Source organism: Mastigoproctus giganteus, chromosome 10 (genome assembly GCF_048544385.1).
Source record: "Mastigoproctus giganteus isolate SK-2022 chromosome 10, ASM4854438v1, whole genome shotgun sequence".
Taxonomy (NCBI): domain Eukaryota; kingdom Metazoa; phylum Arthropoda; class Arachnida; order Uropygi; family Thelyphonidae; genus Mastigoproctus; species Mastigoproctus giganteus.
Window position 1 is genome coordinate 151,697,208 of NC_143584.1, and position 24,562 is coordinate 151,721,769.

Consider the following 24,562-nt stretch of genomic DNA (forward strand, 5'->3'; position numbering starts at 1 on the left):
TGGATATACTGTACTGTAAATTGAACTGCATATGTGCCGTAGTCTGGTGGTAAGACGCAAGGGCGCTTAACTATAGTCGTACCACCACGAGAATGATCTCAAGGTCACCATCAGATGCAGTCCATTTTAGGAGGATGGGGTGATTAGGGCACGTTGGTTTTTAGATTGATTTTAACTAATTTCGATCTTGGTCTGTAATATAAATATAATATCTGCATTCACCCTTTCATTCCCTAGTTCACTAATCCCTCAACTTCTTAAATAGACTATATAGCGATTACGTTGAGTTTATTCTCATGGCGATGGAATTATACACGTGCTTTGAATGACCGTGGTGCAATCCGCGTGACTAGTAAATACGGTAACATGTTCTTGTATTCTTTATACCTTACATTACCCCAGCGCAGATTTTTTATTTACTTATATATTTATTTTTATTATTTATTATTTTTTTTTATTTATTTTTATTTTATTTTTTTATTTTATTTATTTTTTTTTTTTTTTAAGGTCCTAGCCGCCGAAATCCCAGGAAATTAAGCGGCAGGACCTGCCAGAGTGAATCTACAGCTACTGGGTTCCTGGTCTGCCTCCACGGGGCGTAAGTGGGACAACGTTGGGCCTCAACAGGGGTCCAACGGCTAAATGACCAGATGAACAACGGTACAGAACACAACACATGAACAATTCCCACACTTTTAAATCTCTGGCATTTCCCAGTGAACTGGTTCACCACAATGAAAGCAACGCGGAGATGGGGGAAACCCCTGGTGCCGTAAGACAACAACACACACTTACACTTACACTTACCTTATGTGGTCGCCCTGGAGTATAAACAGAAAATTTGTTTTTATAATGCACTCAGTTCACGTTTCGCATTATATGTACTAGTATAACTTCTATTAGACGGATTTTGAAAGCTCTGAATTTTCCACTGTGTGGAACATTATACGGAAATAGAAGTCGAAAGGGACCACTAATGACACTGACAGGACAATTTTCAGGAGCCATCCACCGTACCCAAACTCATGATCACAAAAGTCAGTGCTCCAGTGAAGCGATTAAAATGGTGCTGTGCTCGCAAAAATGGACGTTGATTGATGAATTGTGGTTTACGTCGTTTCAATCTAATGGAAGAATTTTTATGACAACGATCATCACAATACTTCCATATAGACTATATTGTTCCAACTGTGAAATACAGATACAATGTGCTGATGTCAAAATGCTTTCATGACATTGTGTTGAACCGTTGATTTTTGTAGATTGTAAAACGAATGGATTGTCCTACCATGCCGTGGTTTCTAGACCAGTGTTTCACAAGCTTTACTTAGCTGGGTACCAAGTTTTTTTTTTTTTTTTTTTTAGTACTTTTTGAGCAGCCCAAAAATATAAAAATTTCACTCTTTCTTTAATCTTATAGCCAATAAGTCGTGTTTATGCACTTTATAGCTAGAGAACTTGTGAAGGTGATGGAATTTAACATTACATAACTTTGTGAGGAGCAGAAGAACATAATTTTATCAATATATTTTTCTTTCTTTTTTGGGAAAACCAAAGATTAGAAACTAGTTCCACATTTATGTCGTGACTTTCAAGGTAATAATAGTCGTGCAATTGTATTTTTAATAAGGATCGTTTTTTTTCCACCCTAAATGATCGGTACCTGAACGCTACCACACTTTAAGAAACACTGTAAAAGACAGTGATTCTAATACTTTTATTTCCTTCGGCACTCAGCATATTCTGGGCAGAAGACGATCACAATCATAAAAACAGATACACACAAATGACTATCAAAAAAACTTTTTCTCCTTTATGGGATTTTTTTCCGCTCTTTGACGGGTACTGGTATCAACTACATGGGGTGGTTGGTTGTGTCCATTTACTCTCATTATTGTTGGTTGAGGAACTCTCCTACTGTCCTAAAGGTGTTCAGGATCGCGTCTTTCTGGAGCTCCATGTAAGTGTTCTCTATGAGGCCCATTGCTGCTAGGTTCTTATGGAGGCTCTTCGGCACCATACCGGTGGTTGACACAGTGATTAGGATGGTGATTACTTGTTCCATATACACATTTCTTTGACTTCCTGTCTTAGCTCTGTGTACTTCCAGATCTTTTCCTCGTAGGTTTTCTGGAGGTTGCCGCTGTTGGACACCGTTGTATTTATCAGATAGGTAACCATTTCCTTGTTAATGAGGATTGTCTGGTCTGTTATGTGGGATCGTCTTGTCCGTTATTATGGCAGGGTCCCAGTATAGTTTGTTAGTAGGGATCTCTAGTACGGCCTGATGTTCGTACTTGTAATACCGTACACTATCTTTGACAAACTGGTATTTTTGCGCTAGATTCTGATGTATTTTCCTGGCGACCTAGTGTTGTCTGACATTGTATTCCGTCCAGGTTATCATCCTGCGGTGATGCTGGATTGTTTCTGGGCCTGGGTGGCATCGTCGATATGTGTCATCTATCACTGTGGAATCCTTGGCGATGTAGTTCCTAGTGCTAATTACCTGGTCTTGAATAGCGAACATGAATCCTTTAGCCTCGGGGAAGCGCTTCCCATTCGTGAGTCATGCGTTATTATTATTACATAACCTAGCAGCATTAGGTCTCCCCGAGAACACCTACAAGGAACTCCAGAAAGTCGCAATCCTGAACGCCTGTAGGACAGTCAGCCAGTGCCCGCACGGGGCGGAACCCCCAATCAGGGAGAAATATAATAATTATTATTTTATTATTATATTTCTCGTAAATAAAATTCTGAGAAAATCAGAATCCTGATATTATTAAAGAGCATTCCTTTTTAAGCGCTTTCTCAAATGCATTAATGGCTGTTGTTTTCACCTTGAAGTCAACATATTTTTATGAAGTTTTGTTTGTCTTTTGGAAACATAATCGATCATCTCCAATTTCATTAAAATCGGACCGATAAATATTTAGCTTTATTATTAAGTAAGAAATATTTAAGGATACTTTTCAACGTGAAATATTTTAATTAGTTTATTGGTACGAAAAGGACAATTGGTCAATAAATAAAACTGGCTGCAACCGAACTACTCCCTCTTCAACCGAAGAAACCAATTCAACGAAAGATTTCTCCAATTTCCTTTCATCTGAATCCATTTTGATTTATAGACCTGATCAGCGTTTTTCAGTCAACTGCAAAAGTTATCTGACAGTAAAGTCGAATATCACGAACTAAAAATAACTCTAAAAACGATTCAAGGAAAAAAAAACAGAAGAAATTTTGAAACTTGATGGCCAATTAATTTTCCAACTTCGCAGAACAGATTCTACTTCGAATCAACTGTTATCTGTGTGAATCTTTCTTCTGGTTCAATGAAGATTATTAAATCAGAGCGCCGTTCAGGATTAACAGCATCCATCTAGATGATTACCTGAGAGTTGGACGTAATTGTACACGCCCAACTATGAACAGCTAGCTGCCAAAATGGAGAGTCACGTATCCTATTAATATGGCATATACTTACATGTCGTGCTCAAAGTAGACAGGTTAGGTAACGACGCACTGCGTTACATTTTAAATGCGTTCGATTCAAATAAAGTGCCTCGAGGGTTAAAATTTTCTTTACTGTACTCGGTGTTTACTGACACTTCGCCACGTGATTTTAACGTTATTTATTGGTAGCAGTTTCTTTTTTTTTTTTAAGAGGCAAGGGGTCCACAGAAGACATGGTTTAACTTCTTGACGTGAAACCTGCTACAAAAGATCTAAGAATATTTTTGTTGTCTATCCAATTTTCCATCTTGAGAAATTGTTCAAACATACAGAACGTACTTCGATAGAGGATAACACGAAATATTATTTAAAAAAATAAATTAGAGAAAGACATTACGTGGAATTCCTCCAAAAACCTGCGCCTGAAGACAGATTGCGATATTGAAATCCGAAACGTAGCCAATTTTATTTATTGACCAGTTGTCCTTTTCGTACCAATAAACTAATTAAAATATTTCACGTTGAAAAGTACAGTATCCTTAAATATTTCTTACTTAACCAGCCTTACTTTTCGATAATGTGCTTTGAGGCTCGAAATGTAGATTCAAAAAACAAATTATCTTAACAGCATTGGAGCTTGTCAGTCATATCTGTATAATCTCTTTTATCCGTAGAAGGGTGATTTCACTACCCAATTTGCTTGTTGTGCAGACTGGAAAACCGGGAATAACTCATTGGTAAAACCTTACTTCCTGAACTGAAGAGAATTCCTTCTGTTATCGAACCTAGACCTCTCTCTCCAAACCAGTGGCAGTCGACATTTATCCAGCCGATTAGGCTGCCACAGACGCATTACTGTTGAACCATAGCTTTCAACAGTAATTCGAGTCTATGTGCGAAATACCAGTAAGCGTCATATAATTATACTACAGGGTGTTTCATAAAGGACGCAACCGTATTATAGAAATTTTAATAATTATACATACTTCTACCTTTACAACGGAAAGAAATTACACAACCTTTACAGCAAGCGCTGGAAATGGTTTCCACTCGCCTGGATGCAGGCTGGTACCCTTTTCATAACATTTGCAGCCACCTTACGTAATGTATGTTTGCAATCTCTTTTCAATGTTAGCCTTCAATTCGTCAAGAGTATGAGGATTATTGTGAAACAGTTCACCTTTTAATTGTTCCCACAGAAAAAAATTTGGAGGAGTAAGATCTGGATATCTTGGGCACCACAAGTTTTTTGAGATCAGGCGATCTCCGAAAAATTCCTGTACATGTCCATCGTTTCATTTGATGTATGGCAAGTCGCACCATCTTGTTGAAACCAACATTCTCCTTCACTCACCTCCAACAATGCAATAAACTGTTGGATTATGATACGATAAACTGCTCCATCCACAGTTTTTTTTTTTTTTTTTTTTTTTCAAAAAATATAGGCCCTATGACACGAAAACGCGAGATGGCACACCAAGCCCAAATTTTCAGGGTATGCAATGATCGTTCGTGATACGTATGTGGGTTTTCACTGGTCTATATTCGGCTGTTTTGACTATTCACATAACCACCTAAGTGGAACCAAGCTTCATCACTAAAATAAACACGATCCAACACCTCAATTCCATTTTCATCAACAAAAGAACGAAACCAACGATAATACCGTACACGTTTTTCATGGTCAGGTTCTTTCAGTTCCTGAACAACGCGAATACGGTAAGCATGCAATTTTAACTTCTTTGTAGCCCTGAAAACAGTAGTTGGTGACAGTCCGGTTTGAGAAGATAACTTCCTAATCGATTTTCTTGGTGAGCGGGTTTAACGTTCATCCAGAACGTTCGCAGTTAACATTGACGGCCGGCCTGGGCTCTTTTTGTCCTCCAGTCTCCCGAAATTTCGCAGTTATACGCGATATGTTGGGGACAAACGACCGAGGAAATCTCATCCGAAAACTCGTCTTGCACATGTTTATAAAATTTATACGCGAAGTAAAACTCCACAATAAACACACGCTCGACACAACACAATGGACTGGATACCTGACCGAGACTAATGCATGTCACGGTCATTCAATTGCTTACCTCGGGTAGCCTTGCGTGCAGTGCTACCACCTACACTTTAAACTTGACATAACATTTGCCTGCCCGTAATTATACCTTCTCCATTTTAGGGTTGCGTCCTTTATGAAACACCCTGAATAACCCAAACCCTATTCCCACCATCCACCACTTTATTGCAGTAATAAAGTTATCAGACGACTGACAGTTGCCAATGGAAAACGTGAAATTATTTTTCAGAACCATAAACTGCTTCGAGGGATCAAGCTTACTTATCAGTACAAATTGCAACTCACGTTTCCGACTCATAGCAAGCTTGCTAGATAATCGCTATACTCTCGTGGGTAGCACAGTTTTTAGTCTCGCCGTCCTCCCCAAAAGAGGGTGGAAAAGACCGGAGTTCGAATCCCGTCGATGACTGGAGGAATTTTTATTTCTCAATGTGGCTGAGTTAGTCGGTCTCAGACGAAGGTAGCGTGGATTTTTCCTCCTGGAAACTCGTGTTTTTCGTCCAGCAAACAGAAAATCGACCTCAGAACACACCACTTTTACGGACAATATACACGGAAAGCAATATGGCCTTATTGCCGATGCTCCTAATCAACAACAATCATTATTTCGTAAACTGAGTTGCTAAAGTCCATATTCCTACATGTATTACGATTCCTTCAAATTAAAATTAAAGATTGAATCTAACTAATTAAAAGCTTCATTTATAAAAAAAAAACTAATTATATCTATTTCCTACAGATAAAGAAAGTAAGAATTTATTAGAGATTTTCTGCAATATGGGAGAAAAAATGCCCTGCAGCTTTTTCTTCATGACCACATTGTTTTCTTAAATCTCAATGAAGGAATTCGAAAGGATATTTGATGAAACTTGAAAAAGTTGATATACTGGATATTAATTTCTTGCGGGTCTATTATGAATTTACAGTGCCTTTTTAACTAACATCTTTAGTTCTATCAAGTTTTATTTGTGGGGTATCAAAGGGGCTGGGGAGGAATTATTTTTTTAACGTTTCTTTTTGAATTTGTCTATGCTGATTCCGAATACGTTATTTCTCATAAAGTATCAAAGTAAATATGTAATAATACTATGTCATATTTATTAACGATGTTTAACTTCTGTACGGATAGAATAATCTTCTACAAGATATCAGCAAACTAAAAAAAATCGCAAATTAAAAAGAAAAGTAGAAACACTCCGTGGGTAAAAAAAAAAAAAAAAAAATTCCGTAAAAAGTGTACGTTTTTTTTTTTTTTGTGGCCAGTGCAATCATCCCGAACTAACTTGTTATTTGGTTTTTAGGAGCATTGGCAACTAAGGCCATATTGCTCAGGGCATATGTGGTGGTCATTCACTGACCTTTCCGCATCCCTCGTATTTTGTGGTGACGGGCTCGAACCCCCGTCTAATCAAGAAGCGTGTGCTACGCACTGCTGCTCCTGCCCACCTGGCTACGGAGGCGCCCCCGAACTAAGCATTAGATATAGTCGTCCATCACAATTTCATTTAACCCTAATGGAATCTTTTTTCACTAACATTGCACACATTTAGTCTGAAAAAATCCAGATGAGAGTTTAAGTAATGAAGCGCGATTGATATCCTTCGGCCCATTTTCCATGATTTTCAAGCAATAAGCTTACTTGTAATTTTCATTTTTAATGTTAACAAGAAAGCCACTCAACGCAAAGCGAAACGACTGCTTGGCTTTTCGTTCAGCATCAGTCGTTTGTCTTCCCCTTCTTTTGAAGCCATCTGCTTAACTTGTGGAACAACAAAAATCCAATTTGGAAACGTTGATTGTATACGCCTGAAGATGACCTTGAGGATCCAATGCCTTAAATTGTTTGACTAGCTTCATATAGAGTGGTAGAAGCAAGGATTTCTTTACTATATTGTGTATTCCTGCAACTGAATTCTGGCAAACCATTTTCTTCTCCTGTAGTCTGATGTGCGGTCCTAAAAGCAGAAAAAGCAAGGGAACTTTATGAAACCACATTGAACACCAGCATCTTGAAGTCCCACAGACATTCCATTTATAATGGTCATACTTGATTTTCTGTAACACGTGCTTCATTTTTCATAATATTCTGTAATAAGAATAGTGTACCACAACAGAAATCAATGGATGTATATTTCTGTTGTGACAATACAGCTTTCAAACTTAGTCTATGAAAAGATGCCATTCTTCTGGTTTATGATTAATAGTAATTTCTTCATAAACACCAATCGAATCAAAATGCTCAGAGATTCTGCAACAGTATCTATAATTATGACAGCTTCCTTGGACTCAGGGGAGGTACTCATGGACTGTAAATGTGCAAATGTGACCCCAATCCACAAAGGAGGATCAAAGGGAGACAGATAATTACAGACCTGTTAGTTTAACTTCTGTTCCATGGAAATTAATGGAGGACCTGGTTAAAGAAGCATTGCAGGATCATCTAGACAAGACTTCAGTTTTAGCTCGGACACAGCATGGGTTTGTTAACGGGAAGTCTTGCGTGGCCAATTTGATTGGATACTGTGATGTAGTCACAAAGGAACTGGATGCAAAGAATAATTTTGATATCATATATTTGGATCTTAGAAAGGCTTTTGATACTGTTGCAGTGTGGCATTGGAGGCAAATTTCTGCTATGGATAAAGGGATGGTTGAGTGAGAGAAGACAGAGTGGTAATCAATGGACACTGCCCTTCGTGGACTAATATTATTAGCGGAGTCCCCCAGGGTTCAATGCTGGGTCCATCGTTGTTATCTGTATTCATTAATGATGGTATATCAGGTTTAAGGTCCAAGTTTGCAGACGATACGAAGGTTGACAGGGTTGCTAATGAAACTAATGACAGTACGTTGTTGCAACAGGATCTAGAAAAGATCCTGTTGTCAATTATATACAGGAATTTTTCTAGCAGGGATAAGGAGGTGATTATTCTCTTGTATAAGGCAATGGTCAGGCCACACCTTGAGTACTGTATACAGGTTTGGAGTCTTCATTTTAAGAAGGATGTAGAACTGTTGGAACGAGTACAGGGAAGGGCAACAAGATTAGTGAATGGAACAAAGGGTTGCTCTTACGAAGAAAGGCTTAAGTTTTGCAAATTACAGTGTCTGGAGACTAGGTACCTGCGAGGTGATCTGATCGAGGTGTATAAGGCCTTGAATGATTTGAGCATGCTCAATGCTGATGGGATTCTTCCTCTTGCTCAGAATAATCGCCTGAGAGGGCATAAATTCAAATTAAAGAAAGACAGTTGTAGGATCTATGTGCGGAAGTTTGCCTTTAGCCAGCGGGTGGTTGATTGCTGGAACAAACTTCCATCTGTCGTTGTAGAAGTTGATAGCTTAAACGGATTCAAGGCAAAACTAGACAAACATTTGGAACGGGTGGATGAGTGAAATGAGAAAGGGGGGGGGGTTGTTTTTTTTTTCGGGCTGATGCTGTATAAGCTTGCTTTCTTGCATCATGCTAATGCTAGTATAAAAATGCTTGAGGAGCGTCTTTTTTTTATATGTTGAAGTCCTGCAGCTGGGACCCAGTTTCACAAAATTTCACGTTTTTAAATGAGGCCAGGAGCTGTGCATTGGATTTGATTAGGCCCAAGTCTCTCACTGAGTCATTCAATTATTACTGATTGGGGAAATGCGGTGTTTTATTTGAACAGGCTTCTCAGGCATAATACCAATCCAGAACCAGATTCATCATCTAGTTCTGAAGACTTTTTTTTTCTGGAAGGTGGATTGGAACTTGTCAGGTCTTCGCTGTGTGGCACAGGAGCAATGAGGGGTAGTATTAGTAATGGCAAGTGTGTAAGGAATCAAGCGTATACAGCATCAGCCAAAAAAAAAAAAAAAAAAGAGAGAAAAGCTACCATCGTCTGCCAATCCTCTAAAATAATTTGTTTAATCTTTACTTAAATTTATTAAAACTATCCACTTCCACGACATTTAAATGGAAGGTTATTCGAACGAGCAACCAGCACTTTTTTAGGGAAAACTATAGTTTTCCGATCCACAGATTTTTAAAACCTTGATATCTATATCTATCATACAAAAGTACCATTCGCCATGTCAGTTTGCAGTCTCTTTCTCCATATTTGAGGTACTTCAAAAAAAAAAAAAAAAAAAACATACATTAACGACTACTACAAGACCATCCCTCTAATGTTAATTTGCAACTACCACTACAGAAATGAGGTGCCCGCAACTTGTCTTGATCACCCATAGGCATTTCAAAATTGGCTTCATATGCACTAGAAAACTTGGTGCCAGTGACGATGTTATGCTTCAGACCTATATAACATCCGCAAACATGGCCGAACGAGGCTGGAGATAACCTAAGAGATAATAATGAGGCACCGGGTAGCCTTTCGTTAGCTACCTTGCATTTGTGCTACGTGTTTAACTGTGTGTGTGAGTGAAGTTTAAAGTATTGTTCAGTTGTCGGTTATGCATTTATATTGTTTCGGTAACATTCTCTATCTTGCGGCACTGTGTTTGGTGTTCATGAGAAAGAGTTTCTTATCACTATGCGTCGTCTTAACAAAGCTTTTCCTCCCTTGGCCGCCATTGCCGTAAATCTTCTGATTAAAGAGGTACGCGTGATGAGATAAAAAAGAAAGCTTTAAGTATGTTGTTGCTTCTTGTTTTCGATTCATGACCTATTCAGATCCTTTTCCTTCAAGACCAAGCAATTTCCTTTTCTTATTAAATTGAGATCCAAAAGTAAGTGATATAGCTGTTCCAGAGAGCGTACAGCCTGTCTGGGAACTTTTTTTTTTTCCCCTCCAGGCTAAATCATGCTATGCACCTGTACTATATCTGGGTGACCGCTTTTGTTGAATTATTATTTAGCCCAAATATGTGCAGTTTAAAATAAACTTTCTTCTCTTGAAGATATGTCCCTTTCTGGCGTATCTGATGTAATTTGCTTCAGTAAAACTTGGCTTTCGGAGAACCACTTTCATTTAACTGTGCCATCTTTAGCAATTTCCAACTGCTAGAGATGGCACAGTGCTTTTTTCATAGCAGGATCTCTGTTAAAGGGAGTGGCGTTGCTATCTTTATTAAATCGAAATAGTCTGCAAGAGAAAAAGTGCTCTCCTTCAGTTTTATATGAAGCTTTATATGTTGAAATACTCTGTGTATAGCTTTGATACAATAAATGTTTATATACCCCTTCAGTCAAATCTTGAAATGTATAACGAAATTGTAATGCATCCCATTTTTTATTGTAATTTAAAGTTACCCTCTCTAATATATATATATATATATATATATATATATATATATATATATATATATATATGGAGACTTTAATCTTCCCTTTTCCCTGCTTAATGAATTTCGAAACCTGATTGAAAACCAGTTCAACTCTTTTGCTCCAAATTGTCAGTTTTCCTACAAGAGAAAATCAAACTCAAATATTGAATTTTAAATTCTTCTGGCCGCGCGTAACTGATATTGACTTTATTTCTGTTCATTGCTCTGTTTCTTTTACATTTGGGATTGAAAAATTCACTGTCTTTCTCTCACGTGTCAGGATGTCTCTCAAAGCCAGAAAGTAAGAGACTTTTCTCTCCTAAATTGACATGGCCCTTGATATCTTAAAATACTTTCTTTAAACCTCCATTTATTGTAAATCTTTAGAAATCTGTAGGTTTGAAGAGAACACAAGTTGGTACCTTGGGATTGTCGACAAAATCTCTCTTTTCCTGTTAACCTCTTATTGGTCACAGAACAGTTTAGGGCTAAAGCCTCAGGTTACGTAGGGAGTTAACTGACATACAAGTTAGTGCAATTGCATCATTTCTGTACGTAGCCAACTACTCAAGTAGTTATAAATTGGCTATAAATTGTACGTAGTACAGAAATGATGCAATTGCACTAACTTGTATGTCAGCCTCTCATTGGTCTTCATCAGTGATGAAATGGTTAACAACGCAATTAACAGCATCCCCTTGAATAACGCCTCAGATCCAGGATGATTCCTACTTTTATCGTTAAATTTTGCGGTCCATTCATCAGTGAATTCTTTTTAAAATTTTATATAAATGTTAAAATTACTTTTCTGACGGCTGAAGAGGATTCCCGTCTTTCCTGTTAAAAAAAACAACAACAAAAAAAAAAAAAATCCAGCTGAATTTAAAGATTGAAGACCAATCTATCTCCTCTTAACCTCGGAAACTGTTACAAATAATAAAAAAGATCTCTATTATCACAAATTTATCTATCACTTTTCTAGCCATTCAGGGTATTAACCGTAATTCTCAGTTGGATTTGATTTATTTAAATGTCTTCTCGGCTTTTGACGTTGTTATCTCTCTAAAACTCCTATTTTCTTTCTTGAGGAATACTTCTCCATCACTGGTCATTTGTTAGTTTTTCCTTAAATTCCAATTTCAACAGAAAATTAATCCCCTGCTTTGAGAAGATGTTTGTCAGACTATTTTTGATGGTTCAAGTAGTATTTTGTTGGTTCTGCTGTTTGTTCTCTTTGATAACCTTCCCATAATTGCTTACGCAGACAAATTGAAAATATGGGCTATATCTCATTCGGCTGAACAAGCAGTAAAAAAACAATAGCTACTTTAATAATTGTCTACAATAATCTATAATTCCCTGCTCTCCTTTTAATTTTTCCTAAACCCACAAAACCTTCGCAGCAGCACCCTGGATGGCAAAGGCGTGGGTTCAAGTCCCGTCAATAACGCGAGGAATTTTTATGGACTCCTTTCACTCAGTGGTTGAGGTAGTGAGTTTCAGATGACAAATAGCAAGATTTTTCGTCCACCTAAATAGGCAGACCGACCAGAGAACACTAGCAATTTACGGACACACATAATACACACGGATGGATGAGGTTCTCAGATAACCTAATATGACATTTTTCTTTTTAATTCCACAAAAATGTTCATCTTTCAATCACGAGGCGATCTGTACCATTTCAGTTTATTCCTGTTGTGGGAAATTCTGTTCAAAGAGTTAAAATAAATTCCACAAGGATCTTGGAATTTAATTTGATTCTAAACTTTCATTTAAAACATATCTTAAATTCTAAGACTCTTCAATTATTCCTTTTCTATCCTAAAGGATAAATTTATCTTCAGAATCCCTCCATAAAACGTCAGATCTAAGCGTGATCCAGATCCCTTGAAAAATAGAATAAAATATCTAAATAAATTTTTCACGTATCCAACTTAAACTTGTTAAATAATTATGACAGATTTTATCTTTATACAGAATAAAAAATTACTGCTCTAAAATTATTTCTGATATTTTCAGTGGTGAAATTTTCCCTGCAAGGGTCTGTTGTTTTTCTACTTTCATATTGTTCATTAAGCGTGTGTGTATGTGTTAATTTATACTTGTGTTAGTTACGTTGTATATGTAAGCGATTGTGTGTATGTATTATACATTCTATCTCTTCGTAAGCCTCTTTGGCCATCTGCTCTCAATATCTACATTAGCAGAGCAAGAGAGACTGTGTATATTGAGCTGGTTGACCAATAAACTGATACTTATTTATACCTTCATTTGGTAGCCATAACAAACTGCTAAAAAATATACAAATAGGTACTACAGACTCTTAGAGTCTATATCACAGAATTGGTATGCAGTTTTATGTATTATATAAATGTCGTAAAAACAATAAACCTTCACTTGTGCCAAAATATTGATTCCAATGACACCATTGCATTCAGCACACAAAATACATAAGAAACAGTTAAATAAACTTTTTATTTTTTTTGTTACACAGTGTAATCAAAACTTCCCATGTGCATATATAGCATCAATAATGTAGGTTTTGTTTTCGTGGCCTACATAAGGGAGTACTGTATAAGCTGACCGCTTTGTTGTGGTGTAGAAAAATGTGAACTTTTAAACAAAGAGCACCAATAATTCAATTAAAGTAGACAGTGGTTCTGCAGATTATAATACATGTATATGTATTCCTCTACGCGTGAGATTATATATATATATATATATATATAAATAATTTTTTTTGTAATAAATTAGATCGCTGTACATCCAGAAAATGGCAACCGCAGATTTTCGCATTGTGACTCTTTTGAAATTAAGTGAAACTCTTATCTAATCAAAAATAAATACTAGAAGTCCAACTTATAAAGGGGTTTGATCCCGAAGTTGGCTCATAAATGGGCTGTTCAAAATTTGATACATTTTCCAGGAAGCACAGTAAAAAAAAAAAAAAAAAAATCTAACTCGCGTGAACAGTCAGTCAAGGAAATCGGTGACTTCCAGCGATCTCAATTTAGAAATTGTATGACCACTGAGCTGATCAAACGAAACTCACGGCACACAGCAACCTTCTTCCGCTTCCCAATTTTGCATATCACTGTGCTTTCAAATCACTCTCTGCACCACAATAACAAAAGAAAATTCTGACGTGCCATTTGCTCTTTATTAGTTATACAGAATGAAGTTATTTTCACCTTAAAGCCATAAAATTATTTTGTGTGCTCCAACCATTTGAAAGAGTACATAAAATACGATAAATTCTGTAGGACCGAATTAAGCAACAATAATATATAACGTGAAAGACTTGTTGAAAATAAAATTTATCCGGTGCGCAGCCACACTGATGATATCAAAATTTATTTTTTTTTTGCATCCAGTTCCTTTGTGACAACCTCATAGTAGCTAATCAGACTAGCCAGGCATGATCTTCCCAAAGACAACCTGTCCTAGCGGCTGTAACATCATCTCATAACTATGAAGTAAAGTCTGTTTGCGCGAGCACACACACCAAGGTACATCCTTTAGCATTATGCCCAGCTGTAGTGAACTCTGCATGCATACTCACACAGGTGACTTTGATTCTTAGCAGAAGGATCGTGGAAAGAATTGCCTTCAACGATTTCTCCCATGACCCAAGGCATTCTCGCTGCTTAGATTCTAAACCTTAGAGCCATATTAAACGCTTTAGGACCTTTGTGTCGAGACCAGAGTTAGTTGTAACTGACATTACATTTAATTGACATTAAAGGTAATGTCAGTTAACACATATAGTAACACATATTTTTATTTACCTAGTTGATAAGTTTCCTGTGGCGCAGCCGTACCCGGGGGGGGGAGAAATAATGTCCTTGGGGGTGATACGCAATTGCACATATGAAGTTTAGAAAAGGAAAACTGTTTAATTTGCCAGTGAGTACCTTCCATAATCTAGATGCAGACCTGCGTCTGAAGCAGTGGGACTGCAGCGATCATTAGAGACTGTCCAATCGATTCCCTTCGGTGATGACCAAGACAGTTCTTATTCTATGCTGTATTACCACTGGAACTGTACAAAGTGTTGCACAACAGCAGGCGAAAGAAAAATAAGTAACATTTACCCTAATTAAAAGAAAATGTAATGGAGAGATTTTGCTTTCAATATTGGTACATGAAAATTGTAGCAAGCAAGTTTAAAAAAAAAAAAAAACATAGTTGGGACCTACTGATTTAATGTAGGACTCGAAATGGGAAACTTTATGAAACGGAATGCACATTGGGATAAGTGCAGAAAGCAGTTAAAGCATGAATGATTACCAGTAATTTTCGACCCCTTTTTTTTAATAACGGCACCCCTAAGTAATTAATTTTATTTTTTGGCACCCCTACTCAATTTTCTGCCTGTTTGATCCGATTCTCCCTCTGGTGTGTGTGTGTATAACTAAAGTGAAATGTATGGCAAACCAGTCGAGGGAAATAATTACTAAACATAAAATAATAGGTAAAGAAAAGAACAGAGGGTGGGGTAAAACATAATGAAGAAGAGGGTATTGTGAGAGGTACGCTCCTAGTATAATTTAGAATTTGGAAGTCAATTACTAAGCAATATATGAAGGCCAATTAAAATATATTTTAATAATTGCCAATTCACCACCAGTGAATATATATTAAGTCACTGATGGTGACCTTATCAATGCGTATACGATCACAAATTATCTTGTGTTCCAAACTGAAACATAGATAATTTGCGAGCGTGGGAGATAGCTCTACATTTTGTGTTCAGCCAAATTCAAGCTTTCATTGTTTTCGAGGCCACGAAATCTTTTTTATATAAAAGTCTGCATATAGTGAGAAAAATCACTGCTTTAGGTAACACAAAAGTGGACTTCGCACGGATGTCGATCACTTAAATTGCTCCCAAATTTGAAGTAAGGGCAAATTTTTCTTTACATTTCAATGCAAAAATAAATTACGATGTTTATAGTACTGTACTTGATATAGTATGGGGTGGCATATATTGCATTAGCAGTTGACCTAATCGTTTTGTATAATGTACATGTCAGAAAGAAAACCAATTTTTCGACGGGGTATCGATTTCTTATGACTGACGATTCGTGACTTTATTAATACGCGTATCAAGAATCGTTGTCTTCTGAAGAAAACGGTGCAGTATTATTCCTTGGGTCCGCCATAGTCTAGTTTTTTGAGGCTCAATGTTGGTCGATATTTCTCAGCTTGCAAGGTGAGCATTAAGTACTTGGAGGGAGGTCTCACAGCCTGAGATCACTAGCTCATTAGCGAACGGAAAAGCCCAGAAAAAAATACAGGAAAGTTAGCAGCCTGACCTTTTCTGCTCAGCAGGTCTTTGAAATATTGCTCACCAGACCACACGACGTGTACATATAAATATGAAGGAATATTTTTTCCTTGTCACTAATTCGCCAGTCACTAATTCATTACATAAAAACTTAATTAAAATGCATAATGATAAAGTTAATACGATGAAACTATCAAGATAGTCTTCAAAATATAGCAAGACTTGTGCAGTTTGGTCGTATTTTATCGTTTCCATCATCAGCCAGTGATCAATTTAAATACTATAGGAGTTGCCGTACAGCAAAATTTAATAGTGAGATTTCAAAATTGGTCTTTAGGGAGGGGGTGGGGGAAGAAACAATTTAACAAATCTTCTAAATATATATATATTTTTTTTTTATTTGGAAGAGCTTCGAGAATAGGGTGAAATTTTAAAAAAGTTGTTTGCTATATGCCAAAGCTAAATTAAGTCACTATGGGAACAATGATATTTTTTTTCTTCTAGTTTATAAGGATTCTAATAATACTATCCACAAGATTATTAAAATGCCTAAAATATATTCTATAATTATTTTATTAGTTTTTTTTTTCTCTCTCTCAATTTATAGCTTTATTTCGAATTGTAGGCAAAAGAACTTTTTGTGCTTATTACATTGTTTGTTGCATAGTAACCTTTGTTCCTTGATGAAAAATTACGTTTAAATTTTTTTTTTTTAAATATCATATTTTTAAAATGTACACCTCAGCTAAATACCACTGGCAAAATGCAAATAAATATTTCAGACTCGGGAGGAACGAAAAAAAAAAGTCGCGATTTACTCAAATATGACAACGCAGTGCAACTCTTCAGTTTCTGGATAACCAGAAATTAGTTCCTTTGTTTGCCACTAGATGTCATTAAGGTAAACTAGTAGTGGCTATAATGCAGGGATAGAGTGCTATGTGAGTGGAATTGTTGCGTTATATTTATGTATAATTTTTGCGTACAGTTTGTTCTGATTTATATACATTAGCTAATCGATCTTGCTGTGTTCACGCTGACGCAGAAAGCATATACCATAACGTTTAAGTAGGAAAAAGTTGCAAATCGCATGATCATCAGCCTGTGAAACTGCGGCATTTCGAAACATTAGGAACGGTGAGTTTGACAGATTGCAGTTTGCATAGTAACCCAGAGGTAAATGGTATTTATGTGCATAAGTTTAACTTCAAGAAGCGAGATTGGTTTCTTCCATGTGAAAAACGCTCTTTACGCTGTAAAGCAGCCTTGCTTTTCTAAAACATATTGACTTTTAAAGCTGTCGGCCGAAGTAGTAGCCATTCTTTCGTCTGTTTGGAAAGCCTTGCCCTGGCTGACGCGCTGGAGAGAGGGCTGTACACCCGATCCTGATGGTAGGATGCGCTTCCGAGGAAGTGCAACGTTAGTTCCGCGACAGCTGAGGAAGAGATATGTGGTAAGCGTTATGTTCCCACTATTTTAAGCAGGTTTTGCTACCTTATTTTAAAAATATTTCTACAAAATACCCTTCTTAAAGATATATAAACTGTTTAACACTCAAAATGAAACATCCTATTTTGGCTTTGCGCCTAAATTTGGAAGTGTAATGCAGAAAAAACTTCCTAAGAATTGTGTTTATTACTTGGTGCTTTTGAATGACAATTTATATAACGAGCATGGCGGATCCACAAAATTTACGTATGGCTAATATCATGAGTGTATCTACAATGGTTCAAAAAGCAAACCATGCCAAGGCCCATCTATCAGGGCTCCTCTTCAAGGATTATATGTAAGCGCATCAGCTTCTTCCCCCACCTTTTAAGCTTGCATCCAGGTCTTGTAAATCTTGCCACCTCTAGTTAGGATGCTGGGTTTTTCAGAACTCAGTTTTTAGAAGTGGAAGTGATAATCCCCCTCCCCACCTTATATACACCCACAAACTGTGGGTCGGTAGTTTATTGTTGCTATTTATTGTACTTATCAAAGTTCCTAAGATGTATTTTACATCAGTTTTGATGTTGCTAACTTTTCTTAAGATAACCCATTATTAGTGTCTTTTATTATGAGATATGCTTTTTTTTTTTTTTTTTTTTACTTTTTAATGTAATACAGCTGTAACATTAATTCAGAATTAATAAATTGATTTTATTTATTTAAAAAAGGAATAATTTAGCATCAAATCAGTAAATTTGGATATGTGTGGGTAATATAACTTTTTTTTTTTTTTTTTAATACCATTATGCAGGCTGTGCCAAGCCATTTTAGTACTAGTACCTGAGGCAAGAATCAAAAATTGCGCCCTACTATTAATGATGGCAACGTTGGCAATTATTTAATCTTTCTTTTGGCACCCCTTTAGCTTTTAACTTGAGGCAAGAGCCTCGTTCGCCTCAGCATGGCATGCCATTATGCATAGGGGGTTCTGTTCAGCCAAACCCTTGGAACATTACTAACTGGCCTTGCCTCTAGGCCTATTACCATTCACCTTTGCTTCAAATGTCTGATTAGTCTTTCTCTTCCCCTCCTTTTCCATCCTCTCTGTGTCTATACTGTCCTTCGATTGGATATTAATAACTTTTTTTTTCTCATTTCATTATTTATAATGAACCTAATAGGTCTGTTAATGCCATTCATTTTTCTTAAAACTTAATTCTTGAATATTTGAATTTTAGCTTATTTATTTCTAAATAGGATTTAAAAACTGTTACAAACAACTAATTTGCTTTTTCTTTTAAATGAATTTAACTGAATTCCTACACTTTCTTATATTATTGTTAATTACATATCTAATCTTTTACCATCATTAAACATGAAAGATTAGTTATGGTTGCTTTAATCCTACCTTAGTGAAAAGTTTTCAGCCTGTAATTGGCTAAATTTGGCTGATTTAATCCCATGGGCAGCCCATTCTTGTTTGTTCAGCAGCCAAATTGGTGTACCCTAACATATTATACCTATTCAGTGATATACAGGAATTTTTCTAGCAAGAATAAGGAAGTGATTATCCTATTGTACAAGGCAATGGTTAGGCTGCATCTTGAGTACTGCATACAGGTCTGGAGTCCTCATGTTAGGAAGGATGTATACCTGCTGGAATGGGTACAGAGAAGGACAGTGAGATTAGTGAAGGGAATAAAAGGGGGCAGGGATCTTACCAAGAAAGCCTTCAGTTCTGCAAATTGCAGCATCTGTGAAGTGATCTGATTGAGGTATTTAAGTCTTTGAATGGATTAAGCAAGTTCAATGCTGACAAGCCGACCGGGCTAGCCAGGTGGGTAAAGTGCCTGCCTGGCAACCCAAAGGTCGCGGGTTCGATTCCCGCCTTGGGCTTGGATCAAAGTACTGCAAAAACCTTGGGAGGTGCATTATGGCCACAGAAGCCTATGTGCCAACAACTACCAAAAAAAAAAAAAAAATCAATGCTCACAGAACGTATCTTTGGAGTATTTGGGCACTAGGCAAAACATTTTAAAGGGCCCCTACACCCTACTTTAATAATAAAAAAAATTAACATTATAATCCAAAATTAGGATTACAGTCAATATAGAAATGTAAAGCAAATATATTTGCATATATTTTTAAGGGTAAAAATTAAGAATATAATACATAGCACATGTATTCTAATAAAGTATTTATTATTTTTGGTATCTAAATCAAGTACAAGTATAACGACAAATACCATGATAATTTTATTTGCAAATTTTATAAGGAACAGGAGCACTCACATTCGTTGTTAAGCTATGGGATATCATTGATTTTTGATGTGTCCATTGCCATTTACGGGGCCCCTCAAAGTATGGGCCCTAGGCACATACCTAGTTTGCCTAGGCCTAAGATAGGCCCTGAATGCTGATGGCATTCATTCTCTTGCTCAGGCCACACATGAAGGGGCATAAACTCAAATCGAGGAAGAATGGTTGCAGTACAGACGTGTGGAAGTTTTCCTTAAGCAATTGGCAGTTGATTGTTGGCAACTTCCATCTGTTGGTGTGAAAGTGGGTAATTTTAATAAATTCAAGGAAGAACTAGACATTATTGGAGGGGATGGACAGATGATATGGGATTTTTTTTTTTTTTTGCTGATGCTTAATAAGCTTGCTTTCTTGCATCATTTGCCACTCATACCACACAAAGAAGAACAGATTTTGGTGCCGAACACTGTTTATTTGTTTGCAAGCCCAGTTTAGTAGAAGTGGTGGTCTCTTTTTGGTTTAATAGCCTTTACCATTTATTTTGTTCTTATGACTCATAAAAACAAAATAACGAGTAACTGAAAAATATAGTTAGAGCTACCTATGTTTACTCCTAGCTAATTAAATGTGGTGTGATGATTTTATTATTTAGGTATCCCCTTCCTGTGGTACAACAATGGAAATAATATTCACTATAAATTATAGTGAATATTATTTGATTATATAATCAAAGTTTTGAAAATACATTGATTATATGTCTCGTTCTGTATCTTTTTAAGGTTAAATAAGTTGACGGATGAATGCAGACTAAAAAAACTACATAAACTTAATTTTTAAATAATAGGATTAAGAAATATAAGTAAAAAATACATTTTTGTTTCTAATATAGGATTAAGCCCACTTACACATGAAGCTTTAATTCTAGAAACTGTAGTGTAACACAGTTTGTCCTGAATTTATTTTGTCTTGTTTTGATTTAATGAGTAGTTGATTCTTAATACTATAGTCATGCACATTGCAAGAAGCACTGTTTCAGCTGTTTAACCTTCTGCTGCTAGTATAACATCTGTCATCACATTTTTAAATTTGTAAATGAAATAAAATCCTCCCACGTACCTTTGCTCAAAAGTTAGAGAATGCCAGCAGTCTCTAAATGGTTATTATACAGTTTTCTGCCATTTTGATTAACTATGAATTATGAGACAATTTTTGATTAGTGTTTAACAAGATGCCAGGTGCAAAAGCATTTATCTTATTTTTTTTTAGACAACTTCCATTCTCACATAGCATCCATGAGATGCTAGTGATAGGTGTCTAATCATGCTGAAGAGCTTTGCTTTCACTGGCTAAACGTGAACAGCTGACAAAAAAATTTGTTCGTGTGAGCATTTGTGTTTCAACATGGGGGATGAGTGATTTTAAATTCTTAAAAAAAAAATGACAAACCTTTTTGATTATTATTGATTTCTCTCCTTTATTTTCATTTAAAATTTTTAATTGAAAACTCAATTAAAAAATATTAAATGAAAATCAGATCATAATTAATAGATCACCATTTTAAATAAAGCTAAAAATTAATTTTTTATAATTGAAACAGAGAGGCGTTTCACAGATACCATGCACACATTTTTGTTAAATCGAGGATGCAAGTGATGGAAGTTAATTTGCGACAATGATCTTTTCTTCTAATAGTATTAAAATTAAGAAATTTTATTAATATCCTGTTATCGTTTTTGTTACTAAAACCTTGATACTTCGTCACCGGTACTAATAGTTTTATTGTTAACCGTGATCAATATTTTATTTTTCCCACAGTCTATTATTTGTGCTGGAAACTGCTGCATGATTTAAACATTTCATAGCGGTAGTTGCACTTCTGAATTTAAAGGTGAGTTATCAATTTCTTTACATATAATATACAACAATGTATGTATATGGTAAACTTCCATTATGGTGCTTTTGAAGGGACTGGCCCACCGAGTACTATAAGGTGGAAAGTGTTACAGACCCCAATTTTGGAGGCTATTTTTCATCAGTATATTGATTGACAATCTTTTTATTATTATTATTTTTTTTTATTTTTTTTTTTTTTTTTAGCATTTTTGCAGTGTTTATAAGGTTGTTGCAGACCTTCTCTCAGATAAGGCCGGACAAGCTGTACTTGCTACCTGGGAGTCTAAAACGCTGATAGAACTGATATTTGCTTGACACCCAAGTCAAGTGGACCCAATTTCGGCGAAGTTCGGATGGTCTGTGACCGCTAAATCCTCTGCTTGCACCTTCACTGTGGGACTGTTAGTAATCCTGGGTATAACCCCCATGCGCAAGCACACTGTGGGTGACCACCCAGGTGTGAACCAATGTAAGCAGTGGTCAAGGTGTGGCGCTTGCACCACATGGAGGAATGCTGCCCCTCTGTGTTACCAGGCAATACTAGGTGGCAGATGATTCCCATCAACCAGTGCAATGCCACCACTTTGCTTATTGGAGGCTTGAAATGGTGGAACCCATGTTCAGTCTCCAGAGCCAAGTTCCGGTCAACCATTCCCATCTCTTTCATCATGCAGTATGACTGATGACTTTTGAGGTTATGATGGACAACATGGCGAGATCCAATCATCTTTACATTTTGAGGGCACAGCTCTAAAATGGTGTTCACAGGCTGGCTGCTATTTAGTACACTGAACCTATTGGTAACTCTCTAGGAGGCTTCCGGATCAGCTAGTGTGTATGCGAGGGAGCATTGTCGAGGCCACATTATGTCAAGGATCTGGGTATATTCTTACCATGTGTACGCCATATCCAAAAATTTCATTACTTCATACACTTTTTTTTTACTATTGAATACACCATGAATTGTCAAACTAATAGAGTAAGCTTATCTGCAAAAAGATCTAAACCTCCCAAATACTTCCTAGTTCATTTCACAAATATACGTGGTCTCAGTTCTAATCTCAACAATGTCCATTTCCACTTACAGTGTGCCAAACCACATGTACTTTTTTCACAGAATCTCAGTTATTGGTTGATTCAACTAGTGCTCATCTCAGTTGCCCAAATTATTTGCTGTATGAGTCTTTTCACCTCAAAGGTGGTACTTGTGCATATGTCTGTTCCGATATTCCCTGTGAGAGACTTGGTAATTTGGAATCTCCTCTTTTCGATCTTTTCTGACTTAAAATATCTTTAACTCATTCTGTCAAATTATTCTGTTGTCTCTACCGTTCTCCCAACTCTACTAATCACTTGGAGCTCTTTGACTTTCTCCAGCCCAACTTTCTCAATAGTGAGGTAATTTTCCTTGATAATTTTAATGTTCACAAGTGCAGCTGGCTTCTGTTTTCTAGCCACACCGACCCAGCTGGTTGAAATGCTGAGGCTTTTGAAATTACGAATGATCTCGCACAGGCTGTTCACTTACCTACCAGAATACTGGACGACCCTAACCATACAGCTTGATCTTTTTCTCACAAACAACCCTTCTAAGTACACAGTCGAAGTGAGTGGTCCTTTAGTCACCTCAGATCACAACTTGGTGATTGTCTCTTCTACAATGGACCCTTTTATGTAATGGCTGTTCCCAACCTAGTGTTGTTTGGCATTATAAGGATGCAAAATGGGATGATATGTGAGATTTCTTTTTATTGATCGATTCCACATTCCATTTTTAAAATCTTGTACTTTAACTAAACCTTGGTTTTCCAATAAATGTGCTAAGGCCTTTCAGGAGAAGAATTGCGGTACAAGTAAACACATGGGTTGTGTTAGGGTAGCTAAGAATAGAAACAGGTGCAGGTATACTTGCGTGTACACCAATGCTAGGAGTTTAGTAAATAAATTTGATGAATTTGAGGTATTGCTCAAAACATCGAAGGCAGATATTGTTGGGATATCAGAGACGTGGTGTCACACAGATATAAGGGATGCAGAACTGCAATTTGGGGAGTACAACATCTACAGGAAGGATAGACAGGATAGGAAGGGGGGAGGGGTTATGCTATTAGTTAAGAAACACATAAAAACCAAGGAAGTGAAGCCAGTCGACATAGCTGGACAGTGCAGTGTGGAGTCAGTTTGGTGTGACATAAACATTGGGAGATCAAAATTGAGAGTAGGAGTGTGCTATAGGCCTAATGACTCTGATGAGTATAATAAGGAACTGTACAGGGAAATAGAGTGGGCCAGTAAATCAGAGTGTCTTATAATGGGAGATTTTAATTTCCCAGATATTGACTGGAATTTGGGGGCTGGTTACTCACACACTAGCAGGACTTTTGTGGATTTATTGGATGATTGTTTTCTACATCAGCATGTTCGGGAGGCAACTAGAGGGAGTAATACTCTTGATTTGATTATCAGCAGTGATTCTTCATGCATTAAGAATCTGCAGATAAATGAACCACTAGGTGGCAGTGATCACAGTGTGCTGAAGTGGGATTTACTCAAAGAGGTAACTACCATTAGGGGTAAAGGGAAGGGTTATTGCTTCCGTAAAGGCGACTACGATGGACTGAGACAGTATTTAAATTCTATACAGTGGGACCAACTGATGATGTTACCAACAGCAAATTCAAAATGGGAAGCATTCAAAGAACTTATCTTGGAAGCTACTAGGCTTTACATACCAACTAAGAAATATTGTTCAAGGTTTAGGCCAAAATGGATGTCAGATGTACTAATGAGGCATATGGTAGCGAAGAAAAATGCATGGGATACTTACAAATTAACACATGACACAGAAGCCTATGATAGATACAAGTTGATATGCAACCAAGTTACAAAGGAGGTTAG

The 24,562-nt window shown here is 36.7% G+C and overlaps 1 protein-coding gene across 7 annotated transcripts in view; it reads left to right on the forward strand.

Moving 5' to 3' along the window:
- LOC150079383 (5'-AMP-activated protein kinase subunit gamma-1-like) overlaps positions 1 to 24,562 on the forward strand; it is a 383,429-nt gene that overhangs the window by 185,410 nt on the left and 173,457 nt on the right. The window contains exon 1 of one of the 7 annotated variants that reach the window (XM_090383416.1): positions 17,057 to 17,535. The exons of the other annotated variants lie outside the window; for them this stretch is intronic. Coding sequence (XP_090239542.1) covers positions 17,479 to 17,535 — 57 coding nt within the window. The 5' untranslated portion in view covers positions 17,057 to 17,478. Of the gene's footprint in view, positions 1 to 17,056; positions 17,536 to 24,562 lie in introns of those variants that run through there. 7 annotated transcript variants of the gene reach the window in all.